Source organism: Phyllostomus hastatus, unplaced genomic scaffold (genome assembly GCF_019186645.2).
Source record: "Phyllostomus hastatus isolate PE091 unplaced genomic scaffold, TTU_PhHast_1.1 phas_contig_80, whole genome shotgun sequence".
Lineage (NCBI taxonomy): Eukaryota > Metazoa > Chordata > Mammalia > Chiroptera > Phyllostomidae > Phyllostomus > Phyllostomus hastatus.
In genome coordinates, this window is record NW_025333960.1 from 14,861,092 (window position 1) to 14,876,954 (window position 15,863).

At 37.9% G+C, this 15,863-nt stretch overlaps 1 protein-coding gene across 2 annotated transcripts in view; it reads left to right on the forward strand.

Annotated features, from left to right (window-relative positions):
- The window catches only part of MYOM1 (myomesin 1), a 142,182-nt gene that overhangs the window by 71,154 nt on the left and 55,165 nt on the right, over nt 1-15,863 (forward strand). The window contains exons 15-20 of one of the 2 annotated variants that reach the window (XM_045849931.1): nt 1,094-1,277; nt 1,643-1,817; nt 3,601-3,722; nt 5,673-5,960; nt 7,719-7,915; nt 13,434-13,560. In XM_045849931.1, coding sequence (XP_045705887.1) covers nt 1,094-1,277; nt 1,643-1,817; nt 3,601-3,722; nt 5,673-5,960; nt 7,719-7,915; nt 13,434-13,560 — 1,093 coding nt within the window. The remainder of the gene's footprint in view (nt 1-1,093; nt 1,278-1,642; nt 1,818-3,600; nt 3,723-5,672; nt 5,961-7,718; nt 7,916-13,433; nt 13,561-15,863) is intronic. The other variant, XM_045849932.1, reaches the window with a different exon arrangement.

Consider the following 15,863-nt stretch of genomic DNA (forward strand, 5'->3'; position numbering starts at 1 on the left):
AGTGATGTGCCAGTAAATTTATAGTCACCAAAATGTGTCATCTTCGATGGCTGATCAGTGTATTACAAAGTTTGGATTTCTGGAAAAGTCTGTTAAAACTGCTAAGAAGTTCTGTAGCAATATTGCTTCTACTGATCCTGGGCAGAATTGAAAGTTAGAAGAAGAAGGGAAATGGCTTACTGAAGACTGTTGATAGTTTTCTCACCACATTCTCTGCCAAAGCTCAAACATACACCAAGTTCTTCATTCAAGGGCTACAAAGTCACTCTAGATCATTTAAATTCCAAGAATAGAATCTCTTTATTTTTTCCTATTATTTATTCCAAAACATGGGGAGGAAAAAAGAGTATCTTTATCTTTCACTAACTGTATTCATTCATTTAGAATTCAGAAAAAATTATTCATTTCAGGAAAAAAAAAACAAAAAACCCTGCTGATTATCCACTATGTACCAGATACAGTTCTGGGCTCTGGGGTATAGCAGTGAGCAAGACAGCGTCCTGAGTTTATTTCACTGGAATTTACTTCCCAATGAAGGAGATGACAAATAAATAATTTAATTTCAAATATGATAAGTGTTTTGAAGAAAAAGTAAGCTGGGGTAAGAGATGAAGATTGCTGATAGGGAGACAGAGACCAAGAAGACCTTTCTGAGGAAGTGATATTTGAGCACAGGCCTGAATAACGTTATGAGTCATTAAATGACAGTCAAGTAATACAGTTTATAACAGTGTAATGAAAATTAAGTGTCTAACATAGCATATTAAATTTAATTACCTGCTCCAAGAATTAGGAAACTATCTGATCCCAAACTATTTTCTAAATAAAGAACCTTTGTAAGTAGGTCAATAATGTTACTTAGTTAATAGTGCAAATGAAGTATTAAAAGTAGCATATTTGTCAAAAAATACAAAGCTGTACTTGATTTACCTAATGCTGTGAACTTCAGATCCTCCAAATCCCCCACAGCCCCCATCTAAGGCAAATAACGGGATATAGTTTGTTGACAGATAAATAACACTAGGAGATGGCCTGCCTAGAGTTCCCATTTATTCCTGCCATGTTTTCAATGGATTTCACTGTCTGCCTGCAGTGTGACGTAGAAACAGAAAACTGGCAGCGGGTGAACACAGAACTCCCCGTGAAGTCTCCCCGCTTTGCGCTGTTCGACTTGGTTGAGGGGAAATCCTATCGTTTCCGCGTCCGCTGTTCTAATTCAGCAGGAGTTGGGGAGCCATCCGAGGCAACGGAAGTGACTGTGGTTGGGGACAAACTTGGTATGTGTAGAGTCTGGTTGAACAACTGTAAACTTATTTTATATCAAGCCAAGAGAAAATTTTTAAGCAAGAATAAATTTAAAGAATTATTATTATGAATTATCAAATTATGAAAGTAAATCAGGAGTTTTAACAGTATTGCTAATGTAGTTTTTTGTGGAGTGGGTTGGTGTGTTCCTGAGTATTTTAATTTATCACTATTCTCCCAATCTAATATATTTATTAGTTTTAACAAATACATTATAAAATAAAACAACTGTATGTTTGATACAATTACTTGAATAAAATTTATGTGTGTGCATATGTGTTAAGAATGAATTTTCTAAAATCACCCTGAGTTGAACATCATTTTCCTCTTTCCTCAGATATCCCCAAGGCCCCAGGCAACATTATTCCAAGCAGAAATACAGACACATCAGTGGTAGTTACATGGGAGGAATCCAAAGATGCTAAAGAGCTGGTTGGCTACTACATAGAGTCTAGCGTTGTTGGCTCTGGCAAATGGGAACCCTGCAACAACAACCCGGTGAAGGGCTCACGGTAACTGTGCTCTGTGTGTGGTGGTTGTGGATGGGGCAGGGAGAACGTCTGACTCTAGAGACACAGAGGCTGCAAAGAGGAAACACAGCCATGGACCCATAGAGCAGCACAGACAAACAATGGAAGGAGATTTTTTTAAAAAACATTGAACTTTAAATATCCAAATCAATTTAACATTGAACACATCTACTGCAATACATTTCGAAAAAAGGCTTACTTGTTATATTAAACACTTAGAAATACTTAATGCCAACTGTGATAAGAGTTCATTTTATAGCTCTTTTCCAGTTCTTTTCCCTCTATTCTGACCTTTCATACCCCAAATCATACTAAATTCCAAAGATTTAATAGGCTCGAGCTAATACAATTGACCCAGGCATTTTAAATGAACAGAAAAAAAGTATCAACATTTTACCAACTCTGAACATCAGCATGGTTACACTGAAGAGGCATAAATAACACCAAACCGAGGACACTAAGAATATTTTGCCATTTCTTTCCTTCTAATATGAGGATGGTTATTTTTCTTGCTTTCAAATGTTTTATCAACCAGCTTTGCAAGCTGATGATAAATTCTGGCCTGCACCCAAAATCTGGACCTCCTCTGATGTAGGACCAGCCTGAGAGAATTCTACCCTCAAAACTGTCAAGCAGGCGTGTGAGGCAGCACCTTCTTTGACCACTTCTAAGTCAAAGGACACCTTTTCTAGAGCATTAGAGAATAGAGACAAACCAATTAATGAGAGAAGGCAATGTGTTTTACAAAAGATTCATTTAGCTTGTTTGCTCATTTCACTTTCACTCTGAGTTTCCAACATTTTCCTGGAACAGTTTAGAAACATTCACAGAGGGCAGGCAAAGTCCACCTTTCCACAAACGGATGGGAGCTTCTCGACGGTGGGCCCCATGTTTTGCTCACCACTGTGTCCACGATGCCTGGCTTGGTGTCTGCAGCTCTGAAGTGCTCAATAAGTATTCGCTGCACTGAGTTGACATGAGGGTGGGCCTAAATTCAGGATGAATCTAGATTATGGCTGTCTTTATTAAATATGTTCATATTAATAGCAATAGAGTCATTAGCAAATCTGTCATTTCCTCTGGTTACAGTCCTTAGAATGGATTAAAATGTTACAGTGATTCATTAAACAGCTTTTTATAACCATAATGGCTATTAAAGAGTGAGGCCATTTTGTGTAAAACCGCCTGTGAATTCACACCTTGTTATTGGATCTTTTTATCTAAATAGTAATTCTGGAGTCGATTTTCACCTCTTTTCAAATTCTAGTGTAATTTCCCAATTACTTCCTTGGAGTGCAGGAAGGCAGTGACTAGGCCTCTATGACAAGGAGCAGCCTCTGCCTATGGCTATCAGTACACACCTGAAATAGCCATTAATAGTGTTATTAGTACCACCTATTATTCAGTGTCTCCTATATTCAGGTCTTCTAATAGGTACTTTAAATGCCTTATGGGCCATTTTTACATGAAAGTTATTAGGTAGGCATAATTATCTCCATCTTATTGATGAGCACAGAGAGGCTCAGAAGGGTTAAGGAACTTAGGGGGAAGCAGGACTCCTCACTGTTTGACAGAGTGAGTTTAAAAAATTGCTCGAGCTGCCTACTTGTCTAAAACACAAATGTTGCCTGTAACTTTCTACATCTTTTCCTTCCTTTTAAAAAAAAGACTCATTTTCATAAAGCCCAATGATTCAGTTAAGCTAACAATCATCTTCTCTAATTTTCCTCCTAAGGAAGCTTTTAAAAATTTTCTTCCCTTTCAGATTTACGTGCCATGGATTGGCGACTGGTCAAAGTTATGTTTTCCGGGTCAGAGCAGTTAATGCAGCTGGACTTAGTGAATATTCACAAGATTCAGAAGCAATTGAAGTAAAAGCTGCAATTGGTAAGTTCCTTATACATAATTTTGTAAGGAAAAAATGAATGTTTCTAAGTTATAAAGGAAATACCATTCTCTCCAGAAATTGTTTAAAGCTGCTAATGTCACTCATTGATTCCATCCTCAAGTGATCATTTTTTCTGGCTCCAGGTGACACCTAACCTTCCATAGCTATCATTTTACAGATCTTCATCACTTACCTAGATTCTGTGAATCTGTAGCCTTTTCATCTTCACAAGTCCAAGTTTCCTCAGATATTTCCCATTGTGTGAAACTCCATTCTAACTTCGTGCTCATCACGGGAATGTAAAGAGCCATCCAATTCCATGAAGTGGTATATCACCCGTATCATTGATCATTTTGTACCTAAAAGCCATTTCATCTGCAACAGAACCTTGCTTGTTTTCACTAACAGCACATTAACATGCTTTATATAAACATCTTTAAAATTTCTGCAAAAACATATGTGCTTGCTTAATCGTGTTTCATCTCTGTGTGCAAATAACCAATAGAATAAAACCAGTAATAAAGTAATTATATGTATGTACATGATGTACCTCCCAATCTTAGATGACATGAGGAAGGGACTCAGGAAGTTCAGAACAATCAAAATGAAATCTGTCATATCATATGTAAAGAAAAAGATTATTAAATATTTATTGTCTTCAATTAGCTTCCTATATTACTTTCTGGATTTTTTTATCCTCATCCAAGGGTATGCTTCTCAATTTTAGAGAGCAGAGAAGGGAGAGAGAGAGAGATGGACAGAAACATTGAAGCAAGAAACACTGATGGGCCCTGGCTGGCGTAGCTCAGTGGATTGAGCGCGGGCTGCGAACCAAAGTGTCGCAGGTTCGATTCCCAGTCAGGGTACATGCCTGGGTTGCAGGCCACGGCCCCCAGCAACCGCACATTGATGTCTCTCTCTCTCTCTTTCTCCCTCCCTTCCCTCTCTAAAAATAAATACATAAAATCTAAAAAAAAAAAAAAAAGAAACACTGATGGGCTGTCTCCCGTACCCATCCCACCTGGGGGCTGAGCCCACAACCAGGTGTGCGCCCTGACTGGTAATTGAACCTGTGGCCTTTCAGTTTACAGGTGATGCTCCCACTAACTGAGCCACACTGGCCAGGGCCCATATTACTTTTTAACATTTATTTTTCTGGCGGGGCACTAGCAAACATGGAGACAGCTATAAAGTATTCTTTGCTACTTGAATAATATTCCAACATCAGGTTAAAGATAATGAGACATAGGTTCTATACACTAAGAACCTATGTAGTTATAAGGTCTCACCAGGGTACCTGTGCCTGAAAGGTTAAACGCTAACTCTTTGGAAATACATGGAAATTCTCAATAAGTGAGTTGAGGCAGAAATTGATGCACACATTCCATTTTCCTCAAGGATCAAATAAAAACAAAATGATATAAAAAACCAAAAATGTATACCCTAGGGAAAATATTTTTTATGATATAGACAATAGTGAACACATTACTTTGAGATTGGGAAGTACACACCATTGATATTTCAATAATGTTGCATAATTGTTTATGAAATCGGGATCCTTGATGTTATGTGTCTTGTGTATTTCATGGTCCTTTCCCACTGCCCCCATTCTGTGGAATAATGGGGCTTATATCTTTCAAGAAATGTCTGAGATTTGCTTTCTCTTGTGTACACTTGAGTTCTGTGAATCAAAATAGTTCCTGTTCTATGTGTAGTTTTATGTTCCCAATTCTTCTTTTTCCAGAATATGGAGAAGTTGAGATATTTCCCTGGTGCAAATTATGTGAAACAAATGCTCTCCATATTTCTTGCAAATCCAAGTGATTTCTATTAAACCAAGATTGTTTTTGTTCTGTCTGTGGTCCTATGTTTTTCTCTTTGTTCTTTTACATAAGAGTATATACATTATGTCTGGGCTTAAAGTTTCTGTTGTTATCTGGTGATTGTAGGGGGAGGAGTGTCTCCAGATGTGTGGCCTGAACTGAGTGATGCACCTGCTGGACTAACAGACTCCAGGGGAGGCATGCATGAAACCTCCCAGCCAGCCTTTAAGAAAGATGCTTTACTTGGTAGCAAACTTAGCAAACCTTCACTACCCAGTAGCTCTCACAACCTGGGCCAAACAGAAGTGAGTAAAGTAAGTGAAACAGTTCAGGAAGAGCTTGCCCCATCACCAAAGAAAGCAGCTCTTAAGGGGAAAAGTAAGTCTGACACCCCGAAAAAGAAGAAGGACAGAGGTGAGAGTTCAAAGAGTAAAACTGTTCCATCTGTCTCCATCAGCGTCCTCACCTCTCATTGTCCAGATCACTCTCTTCCATCTGTGTTCACTTTCATCAATGTTTATTCTTCATTTTATGTTTTCAACTATTTATTTGCAGTACTTTTATAAACTTACATGGGTTTGGTTTTTATACATAATTCATTGTGATTGGTGATAATAGCATATTTAAAGTAATTTGGTTATAGAGTCCTTTTAGATTTCTGAGGCAGATACACCTCTGGCCTCATCTTGCAAAGAGAGAGCAGGAAGGATTTGATCCTCATAGCTCATGTGAGGATCTTGGCAATGTTCATATTTAGTACATGTACAGGAAAAATATTTCACAAAGAAATGACATTTTATCAGGATCATAGTTATTAACTTTTGCTGTTCATCCTCCCATTTTCAAGTTACCCTTCACATTTAACTAAAATAATTAAAAAGAACAGTATCCTCTCAGTTTCCATAAAAAGTTTAACAGGGTATTATAGTCACATATGGCTACATCCTGTGACATATTATCCACATCCTCACTGCTGATTTAAGACTATTTATCAGAAGTTAAGAATTTTCTGAATAAGATATTTGGTACTTGTGACATGTATTTTAGGAGACAATGTATTTTATCAAAGAAAATGAAATAATAAGCATATTATGATAAATTAAAACTTGCTTCTCATCTATCTCCTATTTCTATCTACCTCCAACTTCTGTCACAGCTTCTATTTTTTTGTCTCTTCAATTTAGCGTAAGATAGGATATTCTTGTTCAAAATTGCTCTGAAATAAGGAAAAAGAGAGAGAGAGAGAGCATTTTTTTAAAAAATGTAAGGAATGAAGGAGGTTGGGAGTAGGTAGAGAGAAAAAATATATTTTATTTCTAAAATAGTTACTGTTCTGAGAATCTTTTTGAATAGTAATGAGATAGTATCTTTATCTTCAATAATCCAAATAAATATTTTAAAAAGTTTTAATGTTATTGTATATCTAGCTAGATTTCTTTTCACCACCCCACCCTCTCTTTATCAAAAGCTAATAATTTCAGTAGTTCAGTGAAAAGTTGATCAGCAAAGCCACACAGATGAAGGAAGATTTTTAAAACATCTTCCAAATATTTTCCTGCCTAGTCACTAACAAACACAGGGACAGCGGTATAGTGTTTTGTGCTATATGAATAATATTCCCACATCAGGCTGAAGGTAATGAGACAAAAATTGCTATATACTAGGAACCTGTATAGTTATAAGGCCTCACCAGGGTACCTGTGCCTGAAAGGTTAAATGCTAACTCTTTGGAAATTCATGGAAATTCTCAGTAAGTGAGTTGAGGCAGAAATTGATGCACACATTCCATTTTCCTCAAGGGTCAAATAAAAACAAAATGACAAAATGAAACAAAAATTTATACCTTGGGGAAAATACTCCTTTTTAAGGGGAACAGAATCATTTCACAGGATATTGGACTATTTTGCTTTCAGTATTTTAAAACTTATTTCTCTCTTGGGTTGGGGGTAGGTTCTTTTTGTCTTTAGAGTAACAATTGCAGTGTACTTTTTGCCACATGTCAATTTTTTCCCCATATGCCAAGTCAGATGCCAAGTTAGTGATCAGTGTCACGTTTTAGTTTTATACCACAAGTGCCCCTCAGTGCCCGGATGCATGGCACCAGTGAAACAAGTGTGTACAGAGAATCACAGATGCATTTCTGTCTACTCACAACTGTTCATGTTGCAACAGCGGCACCATCTGCACCCTATGATATCACTTGTCTTGAAAGTTTTCGTGACTCCATGGTTCTTGGATGGAAGCAACCAGATAAGAGTGGCGGGGCTGAAATTACTGGCTATTATGTGAACTATCGTGAGGTAATTGATGGGGTACCAGGACGATGGAGAGAAGCCAACATCAAAGCTGTCAATGAGGAGGCATATAAGGTAAGCATGTGACTTCTGTAGTGTGGAATGCCACATAAAAGATGACATACATGCACACATATACACATGCATGCACATGCCCAGAACCTTGTAATGATTCATGTCATTTTTCCAGTGTCTGTTGCCTGCAATCACATGACTTTTGTAAAGAATGTATGAAGATAAATAGAAGTAGTTTTGCTGACCAGGGAGCATGTATATTTTCTGGTTCATACACATAAACATAATTTCTTAGAATGTTTACTATGAAATGTATACTTACTGTGAAAACTAATATTTCTTACAAAAATTAACTCACAAAATTTCTGTAACAAATATGCCACTAGTTTCAAGAGCCTCAGAATCCAAATGACCCTGGATTTTTTAACTTTCAGTGTCCAAATTACAAAGAATAAAGGGAAATGGGCTTCCTGGCCAGACTCAGCTTACCACCTGTGAAGTGTCCCTCATTACAGTGGTTCTGAGGGCCACAAAGTGGGCTTCCTGTCTCAGCCCACCTCAGAGCACAGCCCCTGCGGGGTCTCACAGTGCCGCCATTCCATAACACACACAGAACCCTAGGCCTGCAAGAGCAGGGCCAGGCCTTGGGAACCATGCTTTCCACAACTCAAAGCTACACTCCTTTAACTTAACATTTAAAATTTACGATCACACACGTACTGAGAATACATAAAACAAAATCGTATTTCGAAGATCCTTCCATGTTGGTGTGCATACCTATGACTTCATTCCTGTGTGGTACTAGTTATATGACCATCTCACAATATACTTTACCATTCAATTATTAACTGGCATTTGGGCATTTTTGCATTTTTGGTTATATTAAATATTGCAGCTATGAATATTTTTGTACAGGCATACTTCAATTTGTTGTGCCACTTTATTGTACTTCACAGATACTGTGTTTTTTTACATATTGAAGGGAAGACCCTCCACCAGCAAAATGATTATAACTTGCTTTATTGCAGTATTTGCTTTATTGCAGTGGTCTCAAACCCAACCCCCAGTATCTCAGAGGCGTGCCTCTTGACCCTTATATAAACTAGTGTCTTAGGTTAGTAGCTAAAAGTAGAATTGCTGGGGCAGAGAGTCTTCTTTATCTTCAACTTTACTAGATCATTCTCTGCTGTTTTTCTAGAATACAAGAATTACCACTGTTTTTCATCCTTCCAGCACTTGGTATATTTACACATTTTCAACACGGTTTTGACAATCTGGATGTCAAATGAGTGTGAACGTCTTTTCTTCTGTATTTAGTGCATTTCGAAATCTTCTTTTCTAACATGGCTGTTCAAGGCTTTTGCCCATTTTCCTAACAAGCTTTGTGGTAGACTTGTGAAGTTCTTTTTATATTTTGAGTATAAATTCTTGTTAGTTAGGTAAGTAGGTATATCTTCTTTCACTCAGTGGCTAGTCTTTTCCTTTCCTTATGATAAACTACACTAATTTTAATATCAAATTTATTGTAGTCAGCCCTGGCTTGGTGGCTCCTCTGGCTGGAGCATTGTCCCATACACCAAAAGGCTGTAGGCTTGATTCCTTGTCAGTACACATATATAGGTTGTGGCTTTGACCCCTAGCCAGGGACATGTACAGACGGCAACCGATTGATGTTTCTCTTTCTCTCTCTGTCTCCCTTCCTCTCTCTTTAAGATCAATAAAAACATATCCTCAGGTGTGGATTAAAAAAATTTATTGTAGTCAGGTTGACCAACATTTGCTTTGTCATTAATGATTTCTGTGCCTTTTCTTTCTTTCTTTTTTTTTTTTTAAGAAATGCCTTTTAGTTCAGGGATCCTGAAAGTCCTGGTCCTAGCTTTGTGACTGGGGCCAATTACTTAACTTCAAGGTATCATCTTCCTCCTCTGTGAGATGATCTCATATGTCCTTATATCTTGAAAATAATATCATTATAAAAGAAAGACAGAAAGAAGGAATGGAGGAAGGAAGGCAGGAAAGAAGGAAGGAAGGAAGGAAGGGAGGAAGGAAGGTAGACAAAGGGGAAAGGCCTTCTCTTTTCCAGGGTCATAGAGACATTGTACTAGATTATATTCTAAAAGCTTTACAGCTTGCCATTTAAATCAGTAATTCACCTATAAACGTTGTGTAGGATGTGAAGTAAGGATAAAAATTCATTTTCCCACCTATGTGGATATTCAGTTGTCCCAGCATCATATATTGAAGTTTGTCCTTTCTCAAAATTCTGCTAGGCTATCTGTTTCATATATCAAGTTTCCTTATATGTATGTGTCTGTTTCTCTATTTTGTCCCACTCATTCCAATGACTATTCTGTTCCATTGGTCTATTTTTCTACCACTAGCCCAGTATTATATTCACTTAATTATTTTAGCTTTACTATAGATTTGATAACTGGCAGATCAAGTCCTACCTGCTTATTTTTCCTCAACTAGGGTTAGCCTTAGCCCTTTACACTTTGATATAAAGTGCAGAATTAGGTTACCAAATTTTACCAAAAAGAAAAAGAGACAAGCAAAAGGAAACACAATAAACAAAGTTAAAAATGAAAATGTATTAGAATTCTGATTGTGAATACACTGAATCTATAAATAAATTGAGGAATAACTGACATCTTTAAAATAGTGAGTCTTCTAACTTATGAACACATTTCCCTCCATTCATTTTGGTCTTCCTTAAAGTCTCAATAAAGTTTTATAATTCTCTACAGAAGCCTTGCTCATTATTTTTTATTTATCTATAGATACCATGTATTTTCAATGTTATCTTAAATGGTATATCATTTTGTTGCTAGATTAGAGAAGTATAACTAATTTTTATAAATTGATTTTGCATATCACTGTACCAACTTTTCAGTTTGGGACTCACCCAGCTTTGACACAAAATGTCCTATGTCCTTGGGACCCTGTACTCCCAGGAACACTGGTATGGTTGGTCACAGTAACTGGGCCCCAAAGCAACCCTTGAACCTCTAAATACTTTTAGATTCAAGTTTTCTATAGCATGGTTTTCCCATAATTCAAAACAATTTTTCTTCTTAAAGGGAGTGTGTGTGTGTTTGTATTTAACCAAAAAGAATGTTTATGTCATTCTGTTACTATAATATATAGCCATTATATTCTACTTGTACTCTAACTAACTGATAAGACAAGCACACTTGTGGGTGACCTTATGACTTCATAAGCAAATGGGATATAGACTGGCTCATAGATACATATTTGTCTTGGCTTAAATAATGCAATAGGTAAGCTTTGTTAACTCAGCTATTTCCATCAGTACCTCCATTTATTAAGCTTTTTTAATGTTTAAAGGATTGTTTATAGTCCATGGGTTTTTCACACTAACACATTCCATCATTTCTATTTTGCAGGTATGTTCACATTTATTATTTTATTACCTACATTTACTCTCACGACAACCCAATTCCTACTGAGAAGTATAGAAAACATTAGGTCATTAATTAAAGAGCAGAAACATTACAAGAATTTGAATTTTTTGATATCTAGCCTAGAATTCATTTCATTTTTATCTGTACATGCATTAGTTTTCTACTGCTGCATAACAAATTACCATAAACCTTGTGGCTTCAAATAACCCTTGTTTGTTATATCACAATTTCCACAAGTCAGGAATTTAGGCACATCTTAGCTGGGTCCTCTGCTCAGGGTTTCACAAGGCTGCAATCTAGGAGTCAGCAGGGCTGCATTCTCCTCTTGAGCTCCAACCCCAAGCTCATCCAGGTTGCTGGCAGGACTGAGTTCCTTTCCACTGTGGTCCTGAAGCTGCCCTTCTCCCAGTGCAAGGGGTTAAGCAATTCCCAAAACGGTTTGCTTCTTCAAGGCCATTGAGATAGTTTTTCTTCAGGAAGTTTCCAGACCCTATTTTAGGAGTTTCTATCTGATGAAGTCAGTCCTTTTGAAAAATTCATTATTTTTCCCATGTGTTTCTCCTTTATTTTTACCCTGCTATCACTCACAACACTTCGCTCACAACAGGTGGGTGTCCTACATTTAACTCTATTCTGACACTATCTACCCAGAGGTAGAATCAGATCCCACAGGTTAAGGGTTTGATCCCACAAGAGTGCCCCTTTCCCCATTCAAGATGCCAGGGCTGAGTCCAGGTTGTTACTTACTAGACTAACAGGGTTGTGTTGTGTTGTGTTGTGTTGTGTTGTTTGTTTGTTTGTTTGTTTTTACACAAGAATATAGCTCAGGAACAGCCAGATGGAAAAGATGCATAGGGTAAGGTATATGGAATGGGGCAAAGAGCTTTCAAGCTTTCTCCAGAGTGCCAGTCTCCCAGCACCAACCTGGAAGCTCGCTGAACCCTTTTTGGGTTTTTTATGGATACTTCATTACATAGGCAGGAGTGAAGAAATCATTGGCTAAACTCACTCTGGCCCCTCCCCTTTCCCCACCCTCCCCAAGCCACCACAGGAAGATCGCAGTGGTGCTGCTGAAAATTCCAACTCTCTAATCATGTTTGGTTTCCCTAGCAACCAGCCCAGATACTTAGACTACCTAGGGGCTTCCCCAAAGTCACTTTGTTAATATAACAAAAGAACTTTTATGCTTGTGTCACTTAGTAAAATACCAAAAGTTTTAGCAGGTCTGTGCTAGGAATGGTGACAAAGACCAAACATATAATTTTATTATTAATTACAATATTGTAGTCAGGCCCACCAAGGATAATCTAGCTCCCTTTGACTAACTCAAATAACTAATTAGGGACCTTAATCATTGGGTTGGCCAAAAAGTTCATTTGGTATTTTCCATAAGATGGCTCCAGTAGCCCTTAGTTATCTTTAACTTCATTCAAAACAATTTTGTTAGATTGTATCATGACAGCTGTCATATCAACGTGCATTTAAAAAACCTTGTGAAAATTGGTGATTTTTTGTAGCCATTTTAATATTGAAGATGGAAGAAAATATGCAATGTTTTTTCACATAATATGCTTTATTTCAAGAAAGGTAAAAATGCAACTGAAATGTAAAAAAAATGCAAATGTTAGTGCAGTGGATGAAGAAGGTGATGTGTGAATGTGTCAAAAGTGGTTTGCAAAGTTTTTTGCTGGATGATGCTCCATGGTCAGGTTGACCAGCTGAAGTTGATAAGTAATCAAATCAAGACATTGATTAAGAACAATCAACATTATACCACATGGGAGATAGCTGACATACTGAAAATATCCAAATCGATAGTTATTGGTGAAAATGAAAAATGTGTCTTTGATTTTACAAAAAACACATATGGACTTTTTGGCCAACTCAATACATCTGAAATACACTTCCTCCTTTGCTATATGATGTAACATAACCTCAGGACTGATATTTCAATACCCTTGCCATATTCTATTGGCCAGAAGCAGGTCACATATTTCACCCACACTCAGGAAGAGGAGATTAATGACAGAAAGATATGACTCACTGCGGGTCATTCTAGAGTGTGTCTTACACAGGAGGCAAATAAATAAAATGGTGAACAATTAGAAAAAACAAACCCGAAACATTCACTCTCTGGGATGTTCATGTTGCAGATTAGCAACCTGAAGGAAAACACAGTGTATCAGTTCCAAGTGGCAGCCATGAACATCGCTGGGTTGGGAGCGCCCTCGGCAGTGAGCGAGTGCTTCAAATGTGAAGAATGGACCATTGCTGTTCCAGGTAAACCGTGAAGAACCGTGTCTCAGCACTGACACTCAGGTTTCCTCCAATAGAACCTGCAGCTTGGAGCTGAGTTTGAGTGCTATATAGACAAGTTCTAAGGGAAATGAATTATCTTGGTCCTTCATATTTATGTAAAATATTTTTACAATGCTATTAAATAATAGGCACCAATATAAAACTGAGTACAGATTTCTTATGCTTGTATTTCAAATAAATCCTACAGGCCCCCTGCTCAGCCTCTGCACAGAGGAGGGTTGACAGAAGCAATGCAATTTGAGTGCCGATGATCATTTAAAAGGAATTCCAGTTGTTGCTTGTGCTTCTTAAAGGCCGTTAAAGGGAATCCAATTCATATGACACAGCAAAATTTCTCAAAAACTTCTTCTGTATTCTTAGTTCTCATGCATTCCCCCACTGTTCAGGAGCCTCTCATTTGTCAACCAAAATCTCTCTTTCCGGAATCAGGCACTGTGAACTTAGCATGCCTGTCTAAGACTTAAGTCTCCACTTACCTCTTTCTACTTACTTCTCCAGGCATCCATCTCTCTCTCTCCCTCCCCACCCACCGCCCCCCCCACTCCACTTTTTCCCAACTCTGTAACACAATAAAGATCCTGGAACCAGACTGGAAATACTGTCCTTTGGCTGGGGCTGGGAAGAAGAAGATGGGAGAAGGCAAAAACATTTATTTACCTATGCTTTTAACTCTCACATAGCTTCAGCACTGAACAAATTTAAAAATTGAATACAAACAAACTTACTAAACTTTTAAGATTCAGAGTTGCAACATTAATGTATTTGGTGGATGGTTTTCTTTTGCTTTAAATGGTACTAACTTCAGAGACCCAAATGCTTTAGTGCCACAGGATAACTAAATACTCCCACCTGGGGTTAATATTCAACATGCATAGCAACTGTTATGACACCAGCATCAACCACCTTAGGACACCAGGCCACACTGGGCATACCGGGTGGGCCCAGCCCTGCCCCAGTGCCACCCACCTCCTCTATTTGAAAACTAGTGCTCTTGGAGAACCATCATTTGGCCTTTAATTAGTGAATATCTACCTGCATCACTTCTCCATCCAGTGTGAATAAAATAATTACAAGATAAACTTAAAAGAAGTTGAAGTGTTTATTCAACTTCAGTAAATACAAGAGACAAATACATGCCTTTCTTTGCACCTCCTTGAATCCAGCTGATACTTGTTAAGTTCTTTGTCACCTACACAAAAGCGGATTTGTTTTTAAATTCTTGCAATTCCCGAATAGAGTTAAAATGGGAGTGCCTGGAGACTAAGAAATTGCGCAGACCTGTGGAAACTGTTTTGATGAAAAGATACAGTTTGCAAAAGAAGTTGCAGGATGAGAGCTCTGAATTCAGAGGAGAAGTGAAGGGGACAGTCCTCTAGGCCATGACGTCTCGTTTCTCAGATCCACCCTGGACTCACTGAGTGGTGTGGGGCAAGCCATAACTCAAGGAAGCTCTTACAGAAGAGAGCATTAAGAATGTTTTGTCATTCCTTTGTTTTACAGATGAAGAGACTAAGACTTGGGTTAAATGATACTCAGAAGGTCACTCAGGTAGAAAGTGGCAGTTAAGATTGGAAACTAAGCCTTCTTATTCCTAGACAAGAGGGACTAGGAAGCAGCATAATCATGTTCCTTCTCGTTGAGCAGAGGTGGTGTTAACCTGTCTGGCTGCCTCACTAGGTTCTGAGGATGACACAAGAAAATAGTCATAGAAGCCCTTTGCAAAACAGAACATGTCACATCTGGCATAAACTATTGGTGCTATTATTCAAACCTATTTCCACACAAGGTGTCATCGGAGGACAAGGATGACACATATTTGTGACTCTTAAGCCAAGGTAAAATGCCCAACAAATATTAAACTACCAATTGCAAAGCAAAGCAAAGCAAAGCACATAGCAGTCTGTACTTACAGTTGGCCCTCAGGCCACTATGAGTCAGATCAGGTCATTTTGATTGGCTGGTTAGAAATCAGTCGTTAATTTTTTTTAAGGAAAATAAATAAATGTATCACCTGCATAGCAGCTGGTGGTCATGCAAAGATAAATTACTTAGTAGTTTGGACTCTCCCAAGAGTACAAAGAACATACATGCAGGGAGAACATTCCAGCTTTTTTCCTTAACAGGCTGATCTAGTTACTTGGCTTCTCTGAGCTTTCTGTTAATTGTCTTAAGAATAAATGAGATAAATGAATGCAAACTACCTAGCAGTGTTTGGCACAGATTCAGAGCCCACAGGATTGAAAGTTCTTTGTAAACCATAAACC